Source organism: Micromys minutus (assembly GCF_963924665.1).
Source record: "Micromys minutus genome assembly, chromosome: 7".
Classification (NCBI taxonomy): domain Eukaryota; kingdom Metazoa; phylum Chordata; class Mammalia; order Rodentia; family Muridae; genus Micromys; species Micromys minutus.
In genome coordinates this window covers 36,828,341-36,841,795 of record NC_137976.1, presented here as the reverse complement: position 1 = coordinate 36,841,795, position 13,455 = coordinate 36,828,341, and the positions used below count along the sequence as shown (strand labels likewise).

Here is a 13,455-nt window from a genome sequence, read left to right as displayed (position 1 = left end):
TGATTTCAGATCATCTGATTGTGAAGGAGAGCTACTACCTCACTCAACAGGAGAATCCCAAGCTAATATCTCAGATATTGGTGTTTCTGTTTCCCCCTGTTTACAGTAGGAATAAAAATAACTATTCTGTACACTTAGGAAGACGAAATAATAATCTACCACTCATAGAGCCACCAAAAAACAACTCATGGCATAACAGGTAGGCTGAGGCAGGAGAATTAAGAGTTTAAGTAACAAATGAAAATTGGCATTACTACCCACTGCCTCATGGTATTTCTAAACATTCCTGTTCTCTTCTTACATGTATGGTGAGAGGGGGCATCTAAGACTTAGAATGAACTAGTGAATCATTTGAGAAACACTCCTCAAAGGATGTGGAGAGTGAGAGCTATAGATTCCCAAGGTCAAGTTCATTTTCTTAATTTTACTTTACTTCTCCTCGCCTACAGTTATCTTAATCTCTAGTCCACTCTCAACCCACCAGACTGACACGCTACTCTTCTTTACCACTAAGTCACAAAACCCACGCTGTAACTTTCCGTTTCACATCTTGTCATCTCCATCGGTGTTTATTATCCTGTGATGGTTCTGAGGTCAAAATAAATGGAAATCTGACATTGACCCTATCATCAAAAACTACAGACAGGTCGGCCTGGGACCCTTGGAGGGTGACTTGAGACAGTAACAATCGAAGTAGCTAGTGCACATTAAGTCTTAGGATACTTGAAATGTTCAAAAGCCACTCTCGGGGAGTTACTTAATGCTACTTTACTTCAAAATAAAATGCCTACGGCACCCAGAATGGGCACACATAGCACACCATAATAAAACTGTTAGTACTGTTTTAACTTAATTCTAGTTTTGTTTCTGAAACAAACTAGCTAAGTGAACACGTTAATGAACATCGCATTACTAATCTGTAAAGCAGGAGCGTTAAGCCCCTTACTGGCTCAAAATACATGTGATAAAGAACAGGCTAGATTAATATTTTGTACCTGTAATACACGCCAAAAAATTGTGTTCTGCTATACAATTTTAAATTTCATCTTCACATTTTTTTTTTTTGAAGAGACAGAGTTACTCTTTTACACGTGGGGGGAAAAGGGGAGTGTGTCGGAGTATCAGAGTCTGTGGTTTGAATTCCCAGTCTGAACCTAGTTCAGGGATTACTGGTGACCACTACGCCAAATTGCCCCTGTATAAAAACGGTCTATCTAGTCTCAAGAAAAAAAGTAAAAACTAGAAAATCAAAGCCTAGGAAGGAGCCCTTTCAGGCTGGCAGACGACGACATGGTCATTCTCATTTCACGTGTGACAGAATGTCCCTCCCCAGTTCCCACGTCACCTGGTGCTCCCTCGGCTCCACGTCCCATCTCCGGGCAGACCACCGCGACTGCCGTACGCGGGCAAGGATGCTGAGGTGAGGACCTGGGAAGGAGGAACGTGAGAGGCACAAGAACGCTTACCTGAGCCGCTGGCGGTTGCCGGCTGGTTCTCCCACCACTCGTCTCCCAGATCATCTGCCATCTCCGTGAAACCCGAACGCGAGCTGACAACCAGTTGAAAGCAAAGCGGCTGGCTGCGCTGCCGGGCTCAGCTTCAGAGTCCGTGTTAGCAACGGGGCACGCGGAAAAACCAAGGAACGCGGTCGCCTGCGCCCCCTGGAGATGACGTCACAGATACCACGCCCCCTCCAGCTGCGGAAACCAGGAGTGTCGCAGTTTCCACACAGGCTCAGACGATCAAGATCGACCTAGAAAAGCCAAATAAATGCTCTGTCGGGCCGAGACATACAATCAAACGGTTATCCTTGGTTTTAGTCATTTCTTTTGATATTTATAAGTATTTTGTTTTGGTTTATGACCGAAAAACAGGTGTCGAAAGTGGAAGAACTGATGCTAAGACGATTTTTTCTCTGTTCCATTTCAAAGAGCTTGCACCGCGGGAGGAGACCCGAGCACGTGGGTGTGTTTTCACTAGGTTGTCAGTGTTCTGGCAACCTGGCGCACGTGCAGCTTGTCCTTGGAAACGCGCCTGCGAGTTTCTGACGATGAAAGTCGGAATGTCGTTGTACGTGTGGATGCTGCTCCTTTTGTACAACTTTAAGAGGGCGAATGCCCAAGAGACCTGAAACTTGCCACTTCTCTATTTAAAATACTTCAGCAGGTTTTGATGCCTTCTATGGAGGACAGGGATTGTTTTCTGTCCCATTCAGTACCATAGCCCTTGGAACAAGAACAGAACTTAGGGCCCGGCGTGGTGGCGCAGACCTTTAATCACAGCACTCTTGGAAGCAGAGGCAGGCAGATGTCTTGAGCTGCAGGCCAGCCCGCTCTGCAGGGGAGTTCCAGGACACCCAAGGCTCTGCAGAGATCCTAGTAGCAGCAGTAACAATAGCAGTTGGGTTGTTTTGTACTAGTGTTCATAAGTTTTTTTTTTTTTAATCGTAGAATGCATTGGAAAAAAAATAAAATAACCAGAAAAAAAGAGTGGCTTTGGCATGGTACATCTACATTCATACTTCATGTATTTACTATCTCACTTTTTATAGAAAAAAAAATGCAAACTATATTGAGTAATCGATTTAAATTGTATCTTCCCTGTAGCTGTTTTGTTACCAATAAATAGATATCTGGGCTTATAAATTGGCCTACCCTAAAACCCTCTGTGTCTATCCAGTACCTGATCACTTAATCAACATCAGCTAGGGCTGAAACAACGGCTGGAACTTTACCTGGGCCCTCATTCTGTATAACATATCTATGAAACTTTCACTTCCCAGGGGTTTGAACTGGACAACCTTCACGGAAGACAAGTCATTTAAACTTTAGCTTGTTGATGTATATCAGTAGGGAATAGGGGTTTAATTTTTTAAAAATAAGCTTAGTAAAAAAAAGTTGGCCTGTTGTTTTGGACAAGCGATTTAACCTTACTGGTCTTGGGTCTATAAATTGGATGACCACTGAGAGCCTCCAGTTCTGTTACTAAATCTAAAGTGCCATACAAAAAAAGAAGTCGGAACAGTACTATTATAGCTGAATGATGTGATAGCATGACTGTTTAGGCCAAGCTGTGTTGATGTTACTGTTCAGAACAGACAACAGATTTGAGCAGAGCTTGCCATGTAACATGGGTAAGACAGTGATTCCCCATCTTTGGAGCCAGCAGAGCCTCTTGTCCTATGGCCCCAGGTTGAAATAACCCTCCCTCAGATGTATACTTGACATTGTACAAATGTCAAGAGTTCTTATGGATACCAATATGTGAAGAGAATGGTACCTACTGTTGTAAAAGAAAAAGGGGTTGAGATTGTTTGAGGTTCACATACTGTGCTGGTTAGTTTTATTGTCAACTTGACGCAAGCTATAGTCATCTATAGGAGAAAACTTTGAGGATATGCCTCCTCCATACGATTGGGCTATAGACAGGATTTTAAACCATCCGCTTAATTAGTGATTGATGGGGGATGGCTCATCCCATTGTGGGTGGTGCAATCTCTGGGCTGGTAGTCCTGGGTTTTATAAGAAAACAAACTGAGAAAACCATGACAAGCAAGCCTGTAAGCAGCACCCCTCTATGGCTTCTGCAACAGCTCTTGCCTCCTAGTTCCTGCCCTGTTCTGTCCTGACTTTCTTTAATGAGGAGCAATCCTATAAAAGAATAAGACAAAGCCTTTCCTCTTGAAGTTGACTTTGACACAATATTTCATCAGACCAATTGAAGGGAACTCTGTAGGTTCTCAGGGAGACAAGCCAACCCATGAAGAGATGAGATTGAAAATTTGGTTCAGATGGACTTCATTAACCTGGGTCAGACTTCAGGTAGCCTAGTACCCAGCGGTTCATTGTCAACAAGTTTAAAATTCGATATAATTTGGGGAAAGTTCTTAGGCCACAAAATTCTCATTATATGTTTCCAGGCAACAATCATTCCAATTCCAGATTCACGATAAAAAATATAAATGATATAATAATATAAAACAAAAGCTTAAGGTGTGAATACTTAGAAACTCCTTTAGAAATTGCATGTGACCATGAGGATGAGTCTAATGTGGTTTCTGACCAAGATAGCATAGAGGTCAACAGTAATTCATAAAATACACATGATATCTCCTCTAAAGACAGGCTTTATTACCTCTAGAAGCTAAAGATAATGATCTGGGAAGGGAGAGTCTGTGATAATCATTCTGGGAAACTTGGGTAAGGTCTGTCTCTACTGTAAAAGGTGGCAAAAAGGTCAACCAGGTTATTAACAATGTTCTCTCTCAGCTTTCTGGATGGAAAGCAGACATTTTAATCCCCCCCCCCCCCATTGAGGAAATATCCCTGAACGATTAACATTCCTGTTTTTCCTGCTAGTAGTCTTCAGATGAGGATGTAGAACTCTCAGCTCCTCCTGTACCATGTCTGCCTGGTTGCTGCCATGTTCCTGCCTTGATGATAATGGACTGAGCCTCTGAAACTGTAAGCCAGCCTCAATTAAATGTCCTTATAAGAGTTGTCTTGGTTATTGTGTCTGTTCACAGCAGTAAAACCTAACTAAGACAGAAGTTGGTACCAGAGACTGGGGTATTAGTGTGATAGGCCTGACCATGCTTTTGTTTGGAAGGATGTGAATTTTGTGACTTTGGATTTGGAAAGCAGTGGAATGCTTTAACTTGGGCTTAATGGGCAATCCCAGTTGGAATATGGAACACAGTTGCTGGGAGTAATTTGAACTGTGCAGACCTGGCCCAAGAAGTTTCTGGGGAGAATTTCAGTATGTTGCATAGAGACTGTTTTCATGGCATTTTGGTGAAGAATGTGGCTGCTTTTTGCCTTTGTCTAAAGTGTCTATCTAAGGCTATGGTGAAGAGATTTACGTTAATTGCATAGATAAAGGAAGACTCAAAAATGTCCGGCACAGACTTTGTCTTCTGGTTAAGTATCATGAAGAACATTTTGAACAAGTGTAGCAAGCTTAGAAGGAAAAAAACAAAAAAACAAAATATATGGCTCAAGTATTAAAGGGGCACCAGAAAGTGAGATGGGGATGAATCCTGTGTTCTAGGAGATAGCAGATTAAGGCAGTGAGACTTTCGGGCAAGATTCTATTCAGCTAAATTTAGACCCAGGCATAATGGTACACACCCTTAATCCCAGGAGATAGAGCCAAGCAGATATCTGAGTTCAAGTCTAGCCTAGGACAGAGCAAGTTCTAGGTGAAGAAAAACTTAAATGCAGGCGTGGTGGTACACACCTTTAATCCCAGGTGACAGGCATGCAGATCTCTGAGTTCAAAGTCATTCTACAGAGCAAGATCCAAGACAGCCAAGCTTTGGCAGCAAAGGAGTTGGAAAACAGAAAGTTAGTGGTAGTGTAATAGAACAAGGGGGCCATATTCCAGCCCCAGCAAGCAGTACCATGGGACGATCACCAAGAACAGCAGCAGCAGTGGAGTGGATCAACATGAGCTTAGAGTACCACAGAGAGCAGAGCTGGAGAAATCACACCAACCTTTTGGAGGACCCCAAACATTGAAATAAGAAGCTGTAACACTGAAGTTTTCTTGGAGACCCAAAGATGTTTGAGATGCCAGCGCCATGGACTATCTCGTGAGGAAAGCTGCTAAACAGGGTGTAGAACCAACCCAGGAGAAAGAAGTTTGTTATAGTCAACAAAGATGAAGAAGGAGTTAGGAGATCTGAAAATCTTTGATATCAGCTATGTTTATGCAGAGTTTGCCCAGCTGGTTTCCTGTCTTGATTAGAAGATTACAACTAAGGGATTGGACGAATCTCAGAAGAGACTTTCAAATTTGGACTTTTAGCATTGTTGAGACTGATACAGACTATGGGGACTTTTGAAATTGGATTAAATGTAGTTTGCATTATACTGTGTCTGTGTTTAGGTGTGCCCCCCATAGACTTATATGTTTAGACAAGTGTGTGGGGGCCAGGGAGTAGCATGTGATAGTTTGTATATGCTCAAGCAGGGAGTGACACTATTAGAAGGTGAAGCCTAGTTAGAGTAGATGTGTCATTATGGGTATGAGCTGTAAGGTCCTCATCCTGGCTGTCTGGAAGCTTATATTCTGCTAGAAGCCTTTAGATGATGATGTAGAACTCTCAGCTCCTCCTGTACCATGCCTGCCTGGTTGCTGCCATGTTCCTGCGTTGATGATAATAGACTGAGCCTCTGAAACTGTAAGCCAGACTCAATTAAATGTTGTCCTTATAAGAGTTGTCTTGGTTATGGTGTCTGTTCACCTAACAGTAAAACCCTAACTAAGACACTGCCCCCAAAAGAGAAACACAACTATCCTCTAAGTTCTAGCCTTAAATTGGAGGGTTGTGAATTGGATGCGTAAGAGAGGCAAAAAGAAAGGTGACTGCTGACTTTGTCTTTTCTCATCCTTTGTGCTAGTATCAAGTGCAGTATTTGTTTTTATCAGTTTAATACAATGGTCAGACTAAAGTGAGGCTATATCATGCCACGCCCTGCTCAGCACTGGCATGAAACAGAGGGAGAAGCATCTGAAGTGTGATGATGCCACAGGAAATGGCTCAAATAGGCTCAGAGGGAGTGGTACTATTAGGGGTGTTCATGTCAGAGTATGTGTGGCCTTGTTGGAGGAAGTGTGTCCCAGGACATTGGCTTTGAGGTTTCAAATGCTCAAGCCAGGCCCAATGTTGATCTCTTCCTGCTGCCTGTCAATCCAGATGTAGAACTCTCAGCTACTGCTCCAGCACTGATGTAAAAAACAAAGTTTTTAGGGACTCTAGACTTTTCCAAAACACCCCATTCTTAGAATGTGACATCCTAAAGACACAGAAATGGTTAAAGTCAGACTCAGAGATTTTCCAGTCATCCCAAGGCTATGAGATCACACCTGTGCCTGACAAATAAAAACAGTGGCCCAGAGTAATTCTCAGAAGAAAAAAAAAAAAAAAAACACAGAATATACTGACTAATAGACACTTGGCCCTCTAGAAAGCCCTAGATAGGGTCCTGACGCATGTTATAGTTAACTCATGCTCTAATCACCCAATTCTGAGAAACAAAACAAGGACAAAACCCCTCAAAGTTTTGAAATATATAAACAAGGTTCTGAAAATGTAAAAACAAAATTTTAGTGGACAGGTCATGCTATACTGACCAAGCTGAGTTAAGACAAAACAAAAATGACTGCTTTAGGAACGGCTCCCCCACCCCTCCCTGTACTGAATTTCAAGGAGAATGCAAATTGTCAACAACCTTACTGCCAAAGAGACTCCCCTCTTTCCTCCTCCCTTCCTCTCCTCTTTCTGAAAATTATACTGCTGACCAATGGTAAAATAGTTCATCCCCCTCACAAAAACGTATAAAAGATGTGTGCTTTTTGAGTTTGTGTTTTTTGACAAACCAGATCTTAAAGCTGAGTTTCTCCAGGAGCCCCCCTGATTGGTTTAGTTAATTCGTTTAGTTAATTAGAGATCATTGAAACGGTTTCTTCTTCGCAGTGGATGCTCAGATAGTGGTAGCTCATTGTCTCTAGCACACCCCAGTATCTGAAGCTTAGAAAGGTGGTTATTCTCAAGGCCTGGGGAACAAAGGCACTGAGATTTTTTCCTCTGTCCCACTGACCCTGGAGCCCTCCCATATTGTCTGTGTTTACCTCTTATTGGAGTATAGGACAATGGCATCATTGTCTTGGAGGAAGGAAGGCAATGTGATTAGCAGCTTTCTCGCTTGTTTCTCTCATCCCAGAAATAAAGAATAAACCTGAAAACTGTTGTTAGATGCTCACTTGGCACCTGAGAACTAGACTGGATATGGCCAGACAGAATCAGATTTTAGTCTTGTTTTTAACAAGACATATGAAATATACCTCCCTGTGGGATTTGTGAACTTTTAATTGGAAGCACTTTTGAGTCTAATAAAAACCTGTTCTTACTTCAAATAAAATAATGAAGAAAAGCAGAAACTTTGGAAAAATTCTAGATGCCTCAAAGGAAATGTTGACAAGATATACTTCTTTCCTACTATCAGAGAAGCTTCTGAATTACTTGGTATGGGGCAATGTGCCCATTTTAATTTAATTTTCATTACTCTAGGAATTAATACTTGTTCTAGTAATAATAATAGTAATAATAATAATAATGCATTAGTAGCCTTTTGAAATAATAGAGCTTGTTTGAGAATAAAACATACTTTGAGATATGAATTAATTTTGAAAACAGAAGAGAATAACTTGAACTCCTTTCAACTTTGCTAAAAGAGACAACAGGGCTTCTTAATGACTCATGATCTGGACTGAGCACAGGTATTTGCATTTTCAGAGTCACAGTCCCTTTGAGGGAAGACTTCCAATGTTGTAACTATGACTGGTTTGATTCCACTGCCTTTGTGTATTTTAATTCACTGTAATTCTCCACTGATTGTAATGCTGCTAACTGTTGTTGGATCTCTGACGAAAGAGTCAACGTTTAAAGCATTTTTATCATTTACACTTCTAAATAGTGCTAAGAACTTTAGGTGAGCCCTTACTTTTTGTCACAAGAAGCCAGTAGATCTCTCCCCACTCATGACCCCACCTGCGATCTTCCCACCAAAGGCACATGGGAAGCAGAGGCAGCTTGTAATGTCTTTATGCTCTACACCAGCAGTTTATAACCTTCCAAACACTGCACCCCATTAATACAGTTCCTCACCCTGTGTTGACCTCCAAAATCAAATCATTTCATTCCTACTTTGTAGCTTATTTTGCTACACTTATGGGTCACAATTTCAATATCTTGTATGCAGGCTATGCATACCACCAAAGGGGTCATGACCCTTAGATTGAAAACATTGCTCTAAACTATGTCACCCAAAACACATGTTGAAGTCCTAACTCCTAATACTCTGGAGTGTAATTGCTTTTGAAAATCAAGCCTTTAAAACCAGACAGATAAAAATAAAATCTCAAAGGTAAACTATAACTCAGGATTGCTAGTGCCCTAATAAGATGGTCCTAGGGAAATGTTGGCCACCCACAAGCCTAAAGAAAAGCCTTGAGAGAAACTAACCCAAATGATGCTTTGCTTCTTTTCCGGGAGTGAGAAAACATTTCTTTCTTATTTAAGGCCTCTGTGACTATTAATCTGGGTTGCCAACATAATGAGTCATAGAATCATTTGAGAGGTGAACCTCTAGACATGCTGGGGAGGGCTTATCTTGATTAGGTTAAATTCGGGTTTTTTGTTTGTTTTTTTTTTTTGAGACAGGGTCTCTTATATAGCTCTAACTTTTCTGAAACTCACTATGTAGCCTAGGCTGGCGTTCACCTCACAGAGATCTGCCTATCTCTTCCTCCCAGTGCTTAAATTATAAAATTACACCACAAACACCCAGCTATATCCCAAACCCTTGGGAATTGGGTTGAATGAGATGGGAAGGTTTTCCCACAGCAGGTGGTACCATTTTTTAGGATGAGATCCTGCTTTAAAAGAAGAAATGAAGTGAGCCAAGGCATCTGTTAGTCCATGCTTCATAACTGGAACATTGTCACCAGCAGCCTCGATTTTCCAACAGTGATTAAAATTGTGCTTCAGACTGTGAGCCAGAATTAGCCTGGCCTTCCTTAGGTGGCTTTTGCCAGGATATTTTCTCACAATAATAGGAATGTAACTAAGAAAAATGGTATCAAGAAGCGGGGTCATTTATTGTCTGTAGCTTTGCTATCCTGCCTAAGCTCTGGGAATGGGCCACACTGCCAGCCCCCACCCAGCTTCCCTTGAATCTACAAATAAAAGACACACATGCAGTTGTTTCTTTTCAACTTCCCTAAAACTTTAGTTGCTAAGACACATTTAGTCTCTGTTAAACATCCCTGACCATACACCTATAGGAGTGGCTATAGGTCCCTGCTCCTAGGGACATCACATGGCTGTTTGGTTCTTCTCTTGCCAAAGCATGGTGAGCCTCCCTTCCTTCCTCTCATCTGTCTTTTTTTTCACCAGGAACTCAGAAGTCCCACCCATTCCTTCTGTCCAGCAATTGGCCCATGGCCTTTTCATTGACAGATATAGAACCAATTGGGGAACAGGACCTTAGTGTCAGAACCACCCCTACAGTCATTGCTATGATAAACCTGATCATTTTGATTCTTAAGCCTTTGGACACTGTTTGCAGAAGGAATGTGAAAGAGTTTGTAACATTGGGCTTTTGAGAGATTGTTTTTGCTTGATTTGATGTGGATAAATCCTTCTAATCTGGACCTTTTGAGGTGGGAAGACTTAGAGGCCAGAAGCCACATGCCTTTAATCCAAATTTTGAGGTGGGAAGATATACCTTTAATCTGGGCCATACCTTCTGCTGGAAGTTATATAATGGCATAAGATGGAAGCTCTTTGCCTTCTTGCCCTGTTCTTGCTAGCACATTCATTCCTTCAGTGGCATTATAGCCTACTTCTTTGAGATTATAGCAGATACTGAAGACCAGCTAAGATATCCAGCCTTGTGGACTGATCAAATACTGGATTCTTGAGCTTTTTATTCACAGCTAGACATTGTTGGATTAGCTGAACTGCAGCCTTTAAGTCAGTCTATATATACATGGGATATATAAAAGTTCACATATATATATGTATATGGGATATTTAAATATATATACGTATATACATACATTCATATATGCACACACACACACACACACACACACACACACACAGAGAGAGAGAGAGAGAGAGAGAGAGAGAGAGAGAGAGAGAGAGATTTGTTTTTACAAGTTTTGTTACTGTAGAGAACCCTGACTAATAATACAGCCTTTATTCTTGGTCCCTGGACGAGTTTAAAGGCCATAAAGTTAACCTCTGACACCCCCTTCCCTCTTCATATCTGAGATTCATTCAGGACTGTTCAGCACTATGTGTCATTTCCTTTTTGGATGAACTATATTTTTATTTAAAATTGTTTTTATTACTTGTTTCTTCCCTTCTCCAGTGTTGTTTTAAAATATAGTCAACATTTTTTTCTGAAATTCTTATTTTTATACCATTTCTAACTTACTAGTATGCAGTATCTTATGCTTATCTCACAGCAGATGAGATATTTCTCTGCTATATTGAAAGCTTACAGTTGTTAAAAATACATATAATATGAATTCATTGTTTGTTTTTACTTTTAGATTTATTTATTTTATTTTATGTGCATGAGTGATTCATGTATGTATATTCAGTGTATACATCCTGGTGCTTATGGATGCTGGAAGAGGGCATTGGATTCCCTAGAACTGGAGTTACAGATGGTTGTGAGCTGTCATGTAGGTGCTGAAAGAGCAGCCAGTGCTCTTAACCACTGAGCCATTTCTCTGGACCTCTCTTTTCTTATCACATCATCTCTTTTATTCATTCTTGGATATGGGGTTTGATCTTGTCAGACCCTTATCTCAGTTTCCTTCTTTATCTTAGCTTAGGGCAGATAAACAGACAGATACAAAAATAAACCAACACACACACACACACACACACACACACACACACACACACACACACAGAGCATCTTTGTGAGATTCATTCTTCTCTCAACTCAGTATGAAGCAGTTTAAAGAAGAGTAACTTTCTTTTTTTTTAAGATTTTATTTATTATATATAAGTACACTGTAGCTGTCTTCAGACACACCAGAAGAGAGTATCAGATCTCATTACAGATGGTTGTGAGTCACCATGTGGTTGCTGGGATTTGAACTCAGGACCTCTGGAAGAGCAGTCAGTGCTCTTAACCACTGAGCCATCTCCCCAGCCCCGAAGAGTAACTTTCTACCTTCAGTTCCCCTAACAAGTTAGGGGAAATTTCCTCAAAGGGAAGTTGAGACAGCAATCATGTGCTGGGGAAGTGGACCGTGCCACCAAACAAAAGACCGTGTAAGGTTAAAGCAGGTTCACACCCCAGCTTATCTCATAATTGAGAGTGGTGGGAATGTAACTAACTCTCAACTGGGCTCTACCTGTTCTGAAACACATAACCATTACACCCCATTGAGAGAACCTAACAACCAATCACATAACCTAGAATTCTCCATGCTAATAGGGTATCTAGATAGGCCCTCAAGTACTTAGGAAATGAGCTTCCCTTCCTGGGCAACCCTTCATGCAAAAGGTGTTTAATCCCTGCTCTATCTTGAGTAAAGATGCATGCATTCACATCCACCATGAATAAAACAGTTTGGACAAGCAAGTACCTTCTCCTTCATCAAGGATTGTTGTAGGGGATGACTTTGTTAGTAAAGAGTCACACTTATATCTCCTGTAGAAGGCCTCTCTTCCAGCCCCTTCATATTTTAGGCACCCACAACCAAACCTGATTCACCTCCATCCTGGGCTCAGCCATTCCCCTTCCTTCCTGTCATGTAGGGGAAGCTCCAGCCTGTGGAACCTTTTCTCCAACTCCTTAAGGTCTCTAGTGGAATCAGGGTACATGGGAGATTGAGAATCACAGCACCAGTCCTAGATCTCACTTTTTCTTGTCCAGAGGAACACTGGATGGGACTCCATCTTGGAATGAATTCTGCTTCCCCTGAGCTGCATGTTGGTGGCTTTCCAGAATCTCAGCAGCGAGGCAGACACTCAGAAACAACACATGGGAGAGTTTAGCAACCCAAGATTCTACTTGGTTTGGGTTATGTACACCCTCCCTTCTAATAATGTACTTGACAGCCAGCCCAGCTTCTTTCTGTGCATATACTATTCAATATATATAATCATGGAAAATGCACCTATCCACTTTGGACCTTCACCTGCATCTACCTACACACATATATACCTTTTTATTAACAAAAGGTACATTTCTGTTCTGCTTAAAACAATCAAATTTTGTTTCTTTTCATATGTGATTCCTATGTATCCAGGTACAAGGAATAGACATTCAGGTGTAGGCCAAACTGATTTTGTGTGTGTGCATGACAGGCCAAAACTGTGTCCTCAAGTAAAGCTTTAGGGAGAATCCTCTACTTGCCGTGAGGATTCTGTGCATGCTTGGGCATACATGTGATGGACATTAGATGCATGATGTGTGCTGGATAGTTTTACATAAACTGGACACAGGCTAAAATCATCTGAGAGGAAGGGACCTCAATTAAGGAAATGCCTCCATAAGATTAGATAGTAGGGAAGCCAGTAGAGTATTTCCATAACTAGTGCTTGATGGGGAAAGAACCTGTCCATTGTGGGTGGTGCCATCACTGGGCTGTGGTTCCTGGGTTCTATAAGAAATCAGGATGAGAAAGCCATGAGGAGCAAGCTAATAAGCAGCACTCCTCCACAGCCATCAGCTCCTGCCTCCAGGTTCCTGCCCTATTTGAGTTCCTGTTCCTGATATGGAAGCGTAAGCCAAATAGACTATTTCCTTCCTGAGTTGTTTGTGGCCATGGTGTTTCATTGTATCAATAGAAGACCTAAATAAGACATTATGGAATGGGACATTTACATCAGAAAAATGATTATGTAACAAACCTATT

The 13,455-nt window shown here is 41.4% G+C and overlaps 1 protein-coding gene across 1 annotated transcript in view; it reads right to left on the bottom strand.

Annotated features, from left to right (window-relative positions):
• The window catches only part of CMSS1 (cms1 ribosomal small subunit homolog), a 288,302-nt gene extending 286,773 nt beyond the window's left edge, over nt 1-1,529 (bottom strand). Inside the window, exon 1 of the mRNA XM_080919054.1 lies at nt 1,467-1,529. Coding sequence (XP_080775180.1) covers nt 1,467-1,527 — 61 coding nt within the window. The 5' untranslated portion in view covers nt 1,528-1,529. The remainder of the gene's footprint in view (nt 1-1,466) is intronic.
• Nucleotides 1,530-13,455: the final 11,926 nt, after the last annotated feature.